The 12,040-nt window shown below is 37.3% G+C and overlaps 1 protein-coding gene across 2 annotated transcripts in view; it reads left to right on the top strand.

Moving 5' to 3' along the window:
• The window catches only part of GUCY1B1 (guanylate cyclase 1 soluble subunit beta 1), a 31,574-nt gene that overhangs the window by 18,328 nt on the left and 1,206 nt on the right, over positions 1-12,040 (top strand). For both annotated transcript variants that reach the window (XM_028521077.2, XM_028521078.2), the window contains 9 exons: positions 870-1,067; positions 1,803-2,033; positions 3,237-3,353; positions 4,280-4,413; positions 6,007-6,204; positions 8,473-8,710; positions 9,659-9,799; positions 10,330-10,484; positions 10,831-10,957. In XM_028521077.2, the coding sequence (XP_028376878.1) occupies positions 870-1,067; positions 1,803-2,033; positions 3,237-3,353; positions 4,280-4,413; positions 6,007-6,204; positions 8,473-8,710; positions 9,659-9,799; positions 10,330-10,484; positions 10,831-10,957 (1,539 nt within the window). The remainder of the gene's footprint in view (positions 1-869; positions 1,068-1,802; positions 2,034-3,236; positions 3,354-4,279; positions 4,414-6,006; positions 6,205-8,472; positions 8,711-9,658; positions 9,800-10,329; positions 10,485-10,830; positions 10,958-12,040) is intronic.

Genomic DNA, 12,040 nt, shown 5'->3' with positions numbered 1-12,040 from the left:
GTTATAGGGCTGAACACCCAGTTTCTTTGCTGGCCATCAGCTCGGGCTGCCCTAAGGTCCTGGAGGCCTCTCTCCATCCTTGCGCACAAGTCTCCTACATCTCAGAACCTGGAACAAAGTATCATTTCCTTTTCATGCTACCATCTCTCTGACCATCTCTTTGCCCTTCTGTCATTGTACTTCTCTCTCCCTGTAACCAGGAAGGAGTCTTAACTTTTAAAGACTCAGTCATCAATCAGTCATGTGGTTAGCTGGGGGCACCAGGGTCATCCAGAACACTCCTCCCAACTCAAGATCCATTACCCCAATGCCATCTGCAAAATAGTTTTTGCCATGTGAGGTATCATATTCAAAAGAATTGGGGCATGGAAATTATTTTGCTTACTGCACCTAGGATGTACTAAGTGTTTCATGTACATCATTTTAGTTACCATGATTTTATCAGAAGTGAAGTCTTAGAAAAATTGGATAAAGTACCTATGTTACTGTGAGATGACTGTCATACATATACAGCTGCCACAAACTTCTATATGTTTATCTTTGCTCTAGCTTGTAACTACTTCTTTTTTCCGCTTCATGGAATTCTCTTTATTTACTATTTATTATCACTGGTCATTTATTATTTCTTAACATGTATTAACTGTTAATAGCCACAGATGTTTTTCTTGATTACTCTACTAACAAGTTCTCTGTGGTTCTTGCCTTACAGATGCCTCTCAGGGAGGCAAGGGAAGGATGTGCTGTGTGAGTGTTTACTCGGCTGATCTGCTCACTAAGCTCAGATTGAGCCTTCTGCCTTTATCTTGCTTTCTGGAAACCATGTCATGTGGAAGCATTATTTATTCATCACCATTTCCTCTCTATTGCAGAACCTAGATGCTCTGCATGACCACCTGGCTACTATCTACCCCGGTATGCGTGCACCTTCCTTCAGGTGCACTGATGCAGAGAAGGGCAAAGGCCTCATTCTGCACTACTACTCAGAGAGAGAAGGACTTCAGGATATTGTCATCGGAATCATTAAAACGGTAGCTCAGCAAATCCATGGCACAGAAATCGACATGAAGGTAATGATCAGTCATGGAGACACTTCTAAACCATAGAAAATTACAGGTGACACTCAGGAATTTACCTTTAATTATTGCAGCTAGTGGACCTCACCAGAGACATATATAAACCATAGCAGTGGCAACTGCAGAAATCTTCTATATTTGGCTTTGGAATGCAAGGATCTAAAGGAATACAGGCTACTATTTTCCTTGCAGCAGCAGATTTTTCTTTTTATACATTGCTCAAGGTCACATGACATTTAGTCTGTTCTCTGTGAGCACACACTGGCTGGAAAGCAGCAGGATATGCAACTGGGTAAGCTGTGCCCTTGAAAATACAAAAAACCCCACATAAAATGGATAAATTCTAAAATATAAAATTAGATATTATTTTACTGTCCATTGTTTTTTTCTTTTTGTGGATTTTGTGTGTCTCTGAAATATCATTGGAATATCTCATATTGGGAACTAAAAGTTTTGTTTTTTTAAAAAAATTAGATTACTTGGAGAAAGAAGCCAGATTTCAAACTTGAAAAAGGTTGATAATACAGACTTTTAGTTTTAAGTGATAATTCCAAGGTATTAATACAACAATTGTTCTTTTATTTTAAGCATGTGCAGTATTTGCATATATTAAAATTTTAATATTAGCCCTCTAAATGCAATTTTCCAAACCAGTTTCTTAGGCATTTAGGTTCTTTTAAGTAAATTGAAATGCAGACCATTAACACCATTTACCCCTTTGACATCCAGGTTATTCAGCAAAGAAATGAAGAATGTGATCATACTCAATTTTTAATTGAGGAAAAAGAATCTAAAGAAGAGGATTTTTATGAAGATCTTGACAGATTTGAAGAAAATGGTACCCAGGAATCACGCATCAGCCCCTATACCTTCTGCAAAGCTTTTCCTTTTCACATAATATTTGACCGAGACCTAGTGGTCACTCAGTGTGGCAATGCCATATACAGAGTGCTTCCCCAGGTAAGTGACGTCATGCTTCCTTGGGGTCTGAGACAAAGGGTCATAAAGGTGCTATCATTACATGTGACTTTTCATTTATTTAACCTTTTTACTGTGTATTAGTTGATGGTTAGCACATTGTATATGACATAAGTTGTTTAAATATGAGCTAGAGTGTTTAACCATAATGCTACTTTTCCTACAACAGGTATATATATTTTTTCTTAATAACAGGGATAGTGAGAATCCTTTTAAAATGAGAAAATGGGTAACTTTCTAGTAACAACCAATTTTCACCTATTTTATTCCTTGAATACATATTCATTGGCTATATACTATTTGAAAATAGCTTTCAAATCAACCTTGGATATTTGCAGGGAAAAGGGAGAATTTCAAAAACACTAAAGAGGAAAATGACAGAGATTATTAACATAGGAATTAGTAGAAAAAGCATCAAAGGACAATGATTCGAGTCTACATTCAGTTTGCATTATTCCGATCCATTTGTAAAGTTACTCCTTTCTATTCTACCAGTTTTTGGAGTTGTACATGACATGTGTCTAGAGATATGTTTTGCTTGTAGTTAAAGAAACTTGATAATTTGGGATTAACCTAAATGGGATCAGGCATAAACCTATAAATCTGGAAGCCTGGGCTCTTAAGCTGGTTTTGCCTTTCCCTCATAGTATGACATGAAGTGTGTAACTTGGCCTCTCTCTGCCAGTTTTCCCTTTGTTACAGCATGAAGAGAGAGAGCAAAAGAAGAACACTTAGTTGAACCGCTTATCCATTATGAGCAATCAATAACTGCTATTATTATTATTATTATTATTAACATCTCTTAATAAACTGTGTTTGCCAGTGCTCTTGATATTTAAACTTCATTTTAAGCCATTGGCACTTAACACCTCATGCTACATTTTAAGAGATAAATTTCTACTTTTTTATACTTTGAAAATGCTTCTTTTATTTCTAATAGCTTATATTTGAATCCCAGTCATCTGAACCCATGTGAGGTTTTATATTCATGAAACTATTTGATGTCCGTTTAATCACAGTTGCACAGGTCAAAATATGAGTCCATAGCTGAGGAAACTTTCCCACAGATTAATGTATTTCTGTACTTATATATAATTGAGAGCTGATATCAAATAAAAATTTAACCTAATATCAAATAAAATTGTTTTAAATAATTGTGTTCTTTCCTTTGTATCTACATTTTAGCTCCAACCTGGCAATTGCAGCCTTTTGTCTGTCTTCTCTCTGGTCCGTCCTCACATTGACATTAGTTTCCATGGGATCCTTTCACACATCAATACGGTTTTTGTATTGAGAAGCAAGGTAATTAAGATATTATTTATTAAACGTGAGTAAGATGTATTATATACCAGAAATGTTCTGGAGGGAAAAGTAGCAGCTATGTTATTCTACAAGACAAAGGAGGTATAGTGAGATCAAAAGCAAACCTCAAAGGGAGTCCTGTTTCAAAGGCAATGTTATTGATTTTTGCTTTGCCTGAGAATCAATGGGACTCTGTCATCTGATCAGAATTAATAAAAGTAAGTGTGGAGAATGTCTTGCTAGGACAACCCACTTTCTATCTTTTACTTCCTGTATAGCTACAGTCCTATTTTAGAGTCAGAAAAGCTAATAAAGATTTTTTAAATAAAAACCTCATCTACTTCCTTAAGGTGTCTCTTCTTCATGGCTCCATTTTTTTTTGTAGGGAAAAAAGAGTGGTAAAGTATTCATTCAGTTGATAATTGATAACAGCTCTCACAGTTTCTGTCTTTGGGACTGGCAGAGGAAAGATGTCTTCAAGTGCACGCTTCGCCCTTCCTACACCCCTCCCAAAAGTTCTACGTACACACACTTTATGTGTTTGGAAGTATTTCCAGTTTCCTTGTGAACACAGGGGTGGGGAGTGGAGAGGCTTGGTTTATTCTTTGCTAAGACCTGGTATTGTATCTTATAACTGTAATGGAAAATCAGAACTAATCTTAGAAACTTCAAATAAACCTGTGAACAGTAGTACAGCTACTGCCTCTCCGAGTTTGAAGAGACAGTCAATTCGCTTGTTTGCTGTGTTTGTAAGGGAGCCACTATGCTTATGCCTCGGCAGAACTCTGGTGGAATGCCCTCCCCTCCTCAAATCGGTGCACTTACTCTCCCTTGTGGTTTGGTGGGGAATGAGGTTTGTGTGTCCTTTTTTGTGATGAATTTGCGAGGCAGGGAGAAAGTTAATGGTTATGTCTTGCCTTCTCCAGGAAGGACTGTTGGATGTGGAGAAATTAGAATGTGAGGATGAACTGACTGGGACTGAGATCAGCTGCTTACGTCTCAAGGGTCAAATGATCTACTTACCTGAAGCAGATAGCATACTTTTTCTGTGTTCGCCAAGGTAATACATTTTAGATGAATTATAATGGATATAAGTGCCCATCTTTAACTACCAAAGGAATTTAATAACATGTTCCTTCTCATCATGTCTACATATTTTGAAGTGGAATTAGATTTTACAACTCTTATTAGTATACCTCTCTATGACAAAGATAATGTCAGTTAACATTTGTAATAAATTCAGAAGAAATCATGTATTCTATTTTATTTACCTTGTCTTAATTTGCTGAATGTTTATGCCACTAGATCATCCTATGGCTAATCTGCAGTTATTCTGAAGTGTAATTTGAGTTTACAACTTATATAGTCAACTTTTTTATAAGAAAAGTCAACTAAGGGCAGTTTTACTTCTAAAATAAATAATTTCAAGATAGTTAATTCAAATTTAGAAACAATGTTTATAGTGTATTAAAATAAATATTAAAAAAGACATAGTTTGATTACATTTTATAACTCAGTATTTTTATTTTAATCTTATAATATTTTTCCTCTGCTTATGGGTAGATGTTTTATAGTTTTTAGCAGATGATCTGTTCTCTTTCCAGAAGGATCTATTTCTGCAAGTGAGCTTTAACTTACATACACATTTTAACAAAACCTAAAGAGACCAGGTGCTTCACTAGTAAACTATTTGATCATTTTTTGTTTCTAAACTGGAATGCTAATTTTTGCTTTGACTTATGAATATTTCTGCTGAGAATCTATTATAGGGAGACATTTTAGTAATCCATAATTCTTCAGTAAAATCTCTACTCAATTATGCAATTTTAGAGAAATTATTATCATGAATGCCCAGAATTACTTTGCATTTAAAGATTTCAAACCAATAATATATCCTTAAGACATTAAAACCAAATAGTAAATTTTTAAAAAGCTGCTTTCATGTACTAGATCTTCACTGAATCAATAAATATTATCATGCTAAAAATAACTTATGTTGCAAAGAAACAGCAAATTTAAAAGCTCTTGCAAATAAATGAGAAAAATTAGCCAAAGAAAATAAGAGTAGAAGAAATTGAAATCAGAAGTAAGAGTAGCATATGAAATGCATCTCAGAAAGTCATCCACACATAGAATACTCGTTGAAGATGAGTCATTCGTCTGGTTGTAAACTTTTAATCATCATATTTAAAATGGAAAAGCAATCAGTTGTAAGAGTCACAGACTCCCAAAGGAAGAAATGAACTAGTTTCTCAAAAGAAGCATAATATCCCTGCTAAAAAGAGTAAAGATAAATTGTTTTTCATCTCTTGGTAACAAGAAAAATGTGTAATAATAAATCACGGCCTTGTGCTAAGTAACTGAGCAGGTTTCATAGGGCAGTTTTTGTCATTATCTTCCAGTTTAAGCTGATAGCATCAAAACGTGCAATTTGGGCACCATCCATTTCAAGTTCATTATTCTTTGGTAGATTTTGAGCTCTCTAGACGACTGAAGTCTTATTCTTGGCATGATTCTCTGATGTTTTCCTTCTTTAGCCCGAGCAGTGTTAGTATGCTAGGAGATGGCAGGGTGATACTCGCTGACAGTAATCACGGTTGGTATTGTCATGTGATGACTGAGAATGCCTTTGCCTCCTTTCTCTGTATAACAGTGTGATGAATCTGGACGATTTGACCAGGAGAGGTCTGTATCTGAGTGACATCCCTCTGCACGACGCCACACGTGATCTCGTTCTTTTGGGAGAACAGTTCAGAGAGGAATACAAACTGACCCAGGAACTGGAAATCCTAACAGACAGGCTGCAGCTCACGTTAAGAGCCCTGGAAGATGAAAAGAAAAAGACAGACACGTAAGTCTGTAACCTTGTGTGTAAAGAAGGGCACAGCTGTTAGGCACTGTGGATTGTGACTTTACTGCAGTAAAGATTAATACTCACACTGGAAAGGCATGGGGGCCATTGGAGCTCTGGAGCTGTAAATAAATTCTTCCACATCACTTAGGATAAAACTGTATACACAGAGAAAAATCAGTCTTAGTGGTGGTGGGCATATGTTTCCTAGCTTTACAAACTAAGCTGGTGGAATAATGCCAATACATTTCTCTGATAATCATTAGAGTAATTCAAATGCATAAAATCCAACTATCCATTCTTTTCTTTATAGAAGAAATATGTTCAGCACATCCTCGATGTGTCAGGGGCTAAGTTCTGAGGGTTACACTGGGCACTAACTTATTGGCCATTATCTTTTAAAAGATTACTTTTCTTGGACTGAATTGTTTTAAAACTTGGCTGATAGGAATCTGACAGATTTAATGTTATCTTGTAATGACAACAATTCTATCTGTGAAGACAAACATTAACAAAAAAATCAAAATATAAAGCTATTATTATTTTTCTATGAATGGTAGATTAAATTAGGAAATATTGGGCAAGTGACATTAAAGTAATAGTTCATTTTCAAATAATTCATTTAAACAAATACACATCATGCATACTACTTAGACTTGCTATAGTCATTAAAAGCAGTAAGTCACTGATGTTCACAAGATATTTTACCCAGGGCCTTGTGTGTTCAATTGTAATGTTTACACATATATAACAAGAAGATATCTTGCTGGAGAATTGAAATGATCTGTCTTACTTTCATAAGAACTATTTCACTCAGCTTGAATACCAGAATCTTGGAAACAACATCACTCTCCATACTTTTTTTGCATTGACATATGTGGAGTTGCCCAAGGATGAATGCTGTGCCCACACTTAAATGCATCAGCTAACTATTTATTGAGGCATGCATGAAGTAGAGAATGCCATTCAATGCCTGTCTTTATCCATAGCTTCCTAATTCACTGTCTTGGCCTTTGTATAATGAAAGTGAAAGCTGGGTTTCGTTTTTTTTTTTTGACACCACTTAATGTTTGCCACAGTCCTACTAAACTTCTAAATCTATTCAGATGTTTTGAAAATTTCAGAAAGTATATGGGACAAGCAGCTCAAATTCTTTCCACTGCTTGACAAACAACTCAAACATATGTTTTATTGGTATGTGGTACAACTTTGTCCATGAAAAATACCACATTTTGTGGAGCTCATAATACACTTCTAATGACTAAGGTTCAAAGTCACATGGGTTTGTAAGTTTGACTAGTATCCTGCTCTGGCTATTATAATAAAACAACACCTAGGTTTAGGTTTTTTTTTATAGAAATTTGTTTCTCGAGGTGATATAATGATAAACCCTTTACTATTTATTTCCTTTAAAGCTAAGTAGTTCTTCTGTTCACATTTAACATTCAAATATAGCTTTAAAATATTTTATAAAATTTTCTGTTTGAAAGCTAAAATGAAAGACTGGGGAAATCCCACTAAAGCTAGGAAAAATGAGGAGAGCTCAGCTAGCTCCATGTTGTACACTGAATTTAGCATAGTGTGCCCTCTCACTAGAGAGAAGAAAAGGGGAGGAGCCTTCATTTGTTCCTCTGAGCCCTCATGCCAAGAGCCCCAACATCTCCCTGGTTCCTGCTCCTCTCCACGTAAATCCATCAACAATGATTCTTCTCCTGTTGTGTTTACCTTACCTGTCCCCTCAGCATGGTCTCTGATACTGTTGTAGTCTCAATATTGACTGTAGAAACAAAATGTGCTCTAGGCCAATGTCCACCTGTCTTACCAGTTTCTTCTACAGGACAGTGAGGCATGAATGGGATTGGAGAAATCTGCTTCTTTCAATATTACTTTGCAACCATTGAGATCAGTTTCTTATTCTAGAGACATAAGCATGCTATTCATGGTGTCTCGAACGGTAATGACAACTTCCCTACTGTGACTATCATAATGGCAGGGTCAGAGTACAGAGCTACAAATGAAAACTTTGACTTTTTTTGTTTTGTCTAGTGTTTGGCTGATTTTGATTTGGTTTGACTTGGCTTTTCTTGGGGATGTTTTATTTTTACTTATAAATATGAGCAATATTTGAAACTAGTTTTAGAGGTTGTCCCAAAAGAATCCAGGCCTTCACAGTGTGAATGACATTGATGTTCTATGAAATGGTCTGTAGATCCACAAAACTTAGCCCAACATTTCTTACCATGGCTGTTTCCTAATCCCACTAAACAGGTTGCTATACTCTGTCCTTCCTCCATCTGTCGCCAATGAGCTGAGACACAAGCGTCCCGTGCCTGCTAAGAGATATGACAATGTGACAATCCTCTTCAGTGGCATTGTGGGCTTCAATGCTTTCTGTAGCAAACATGCATCTGGCGAAGGGGCCATGAAGATTGTCAACCTTCTCAACGACCTCTACACCAGATTTGACACACTGACCGACTCCCGGAAGAATCCATTTGTGTATAAGGCAAGTCCTGACCACACTGTGATGCAGTGCTGTTCAAACTGTCCCTGCAAAGACACTGTGGTCAGTTCCCTGACAGCAGCTGTGATACATAGTGAGCCTCCGTGTGGCTAGTATTATTCAACTTAAATAATCGCCTCTTGCTATAAACCACTCTCTTTCTTGTAACTGAAATGAATGGAGCAGATGATTCTGTAGTTAAAATGAAATGTTCAGCAGCTTTTTTGCATTTGCAATAACAGATCTGTGCATGTTGTTTATCACAGATAGTATAAGCATAATGTTCATTTTAATGATTTGTAAGAGACATTGTTATTGAAAAGTGTAAATGCTTTGTACGGTAAAGAAGTCATGGAGCATGAGAACATAAATGGGCATAGAGCATTTCTGCCCTTGGTTTCAATGACAAATGAGTATAGTATCGGAAAAATGGAGTCAGTGGAATATTGCTTCATAAAGGAAAGAATGTTAACTACATTATCCCCAGGCATCTGGGGTAATGTAAGTGCTACCAGAGCTATTTATCTGATAGTCATTTTCTGAGGTACAGTGTAACACTCAGTGAGCATATCATAAAAATAAATAGGTAATGACCATGATAAATCATTGAATTTCAGGTCTTGTGCCATCACACTATCACTGTTTTAGGGGAAAATACATTGTTCTACTGAATTGTAAGGGTATCTGAGGTGAGAAACCAAAACTTACAAGTGGAAAAATAATGCTGAGAGCACACCTTCCTATAATCAAATATCTCAAATGCCAGTGTGTAAATTTCAAATAACTACAAAGTTTTATGTTGTTGGAGTTGTTAGAATTTTTAAAGAACTAAGGTGGAGGAAAGCTTGATGTTACTGATAGCCTTGGAAAATATTCTTTGTATAGAAGGGGCAAATGAAACAGTCATGTTTATGCTAACTCGTCAACATCTAACCGTATGTGTTACGTTAGGTGGAGACTGTGGGTGATAAGTACATGACAGTGAGTGGTTTACCAGAGCCCTGCATCCACCATGCACGATCCATTTGCCACCTGGCCTTGGACATGATGGAAATTGCTGGCCAGGTTCAAGTCGATGGCGAATCTGTTCAGGTTAGTAAATAAAATAGATATTAAAAGAGTAGTACTAGACCCTCGTAGACAGCTGATTCACACTCTTGACCAGGCAATCATTAATTATTCATAAGGAAGGGTATCTTCACAACAAAGACTGTAATATTTTAAAGATCCCACGGCATTACTTTCTTCCAGAGGTGGCAAGTCTCTTCACCTGTCTGAAGTTACTTAGTTAGCCCCAGGTACTGGAAGTTGTGATGATGATACAAAACCTTCTGTCCCTTCTGGGTTTAGTGTTTTGTTTTTGTTTTGTTTTGTTTTGTTTTAACTCTTTCCTGTATCCCATGTAATTTGCTGGGTTCACATCTTTGAAGTCTTCAGACTTTAGAAAAGGAATGGCGGACAGATTTTGTGAGGATTTTCATTTTGTATGTGATACACTTGAGTTTTCTAGGGAATTCCTATGCTTTTTGTACAAGGACTCTTCATTATTCTGAAATATAAAATAAGCAAATATCAGTGTGTTAGTGATTGAAGTTGTTGAAGCAAAGTTTTGATTTCTGCAGATAACAATAGGGATACACACTGGAGAGGTCGTCACAGGTGTCATAGGACAGAGGATGCCTCGTTACTGTCTTTTTGGAAATACTGTCAACCTCACAAGCAGAACAGAAACCACTGGAGAAAAGGGGAAAATAAATGTGTCTGAATATACATACAGGTAAGAGAACATGCCTTGGTGTTTATGGGTTTGAAAGGAAAATGTCTGTCTGCACGTGGTTTAACCCTCTGAGGGGTTTTGTTTCCTTTTAAGCAGTCATCACTGTCACTCTCGGGATTGTTTAGTTTGTACTTGAGTGAATTGTGTCACTATTTCCACTTTAAGTCATTTCACACCCTCTTGGGAATCTCTAATGTGGTCATTGTTCTGAAAACCTTGAGTTACCTTTATGGACAACTTCAGAGTGTGTTCTTGCTGTGTCTTTATTCCTAACTGTGGTACAGGTCGCTTTCTCTGGGCAACTGTGTTCCATAATTCTCTCCTTGCTCCCTGCCCGATCTTTCAGATGCCTTATGACACCAGACAATTCAGATCCACAGTTCCACTTGGAGCACAGGGGCCCGGTGTCCATGAAAGGCAAGAAAGAACCAATGCAAGTTTGGTTTCTCTCAAGACAAAATACAGGAACAGAGGTATGACTAGTCAGAGCCCTTTTTATTTTCAAGACAGTCTGTACGTATGGCAAGCTGAATCATAATCACTGAGAATACACTTCATTTGAAAACAATTATTAGTTACAGAAATGAACTTTCAAGTAAAGCAGCAGAAATATTATGCCATTCATGAGCCAGTTAGAGCAATAAATACTTCTTAGGGGATGCTTTTGGTTGCTGGCTTTTGAAAGCACTAAAACCAAAAGCACTAAATGGAGAAGACCTGTTCTTTTGTTCTTCCTCTGCCATCTGGTTCAAACAGGACTGAGGTGGTGGGCTGTGAGGAGAACCCCCGACCTTGTTCACTCAGCCCCTAGTTATTGTGAGAACGGCATCAGAGTTTCTTAACCATGAGGTTTCAGATCTTCATAAGGGCCAAGCTGTCTCCAACTGTAGTTGTTTGAGGATCTTTGGAAATCCTGATCCCTTGTGTGTTTGCCCTAGAGAGAAGAGTGATTTATAATTTTCCAGAATCTATTATGAATGATTTTCTAGGGAAGCTCTGGGTTCATGGAAGAGCTGTGGTTGTACTCCAGCCAGAACCCATGTGCTAGGGTGTATCGGGCAACACCGGCCTCCGAAGGGGAATCCTGTGACTGCCAGTGGGCTGTACACACGAAGGTCAGGCCCTGCCTTTCCCCACTCCCAGCGTACTGCGGCAGAAACAAGTTTGCCACCTCGTTCCGCTGTTGATATATTGATTCTTTAAAGAGGGTGAGACTGCTTGATTCCGTTTGTTTCTCCATGGGTGTACATTCCTTAAAAATGCATTTAAAGTGCCCCAAGTCCTAAAAGGAATGGAATGCCAAGTTTTAAAACATTTATTTTTACCCTCTTTCAGCTGTTTTCACTAAATAATTTACTTCTGGGGTTGGTATGCTTAGTGATGCTTTCTGCGAAGTTAAACTTTACTTCCAGTGTTGCTCACTGTAGTTGGGTGGCCCTCTTTCACCCAGAGTCATGGGGGATGCCTTTGAAACACTGAAGAGTCTGAATGCAGATCATACTCTTACAGAAAACGATTTTTCCCCAGGGTACTGTAGGATTTATTATTACTGACAA

This window comes from Phyllostomus discolor, chromosome 8 (assembly GCF_004126475.2).
Source record: "Phyllostomus discolor isolate MPI-MPIP mPhyDis1 chromosome 8, mPhyDis1.pri.v3, whole genome shotgun sequence".
NCBI classification, from domain to species: domain Eukaryota; kingdom Metazoa; phylum Chordata; class Mammalia; order Chiroptera; family Phyllostomidae; genus Phyllostomus; species Phyllostomus discolor.
This window is presented reverse-complemented; position numbering and strand designations above follow the sequence as displayed.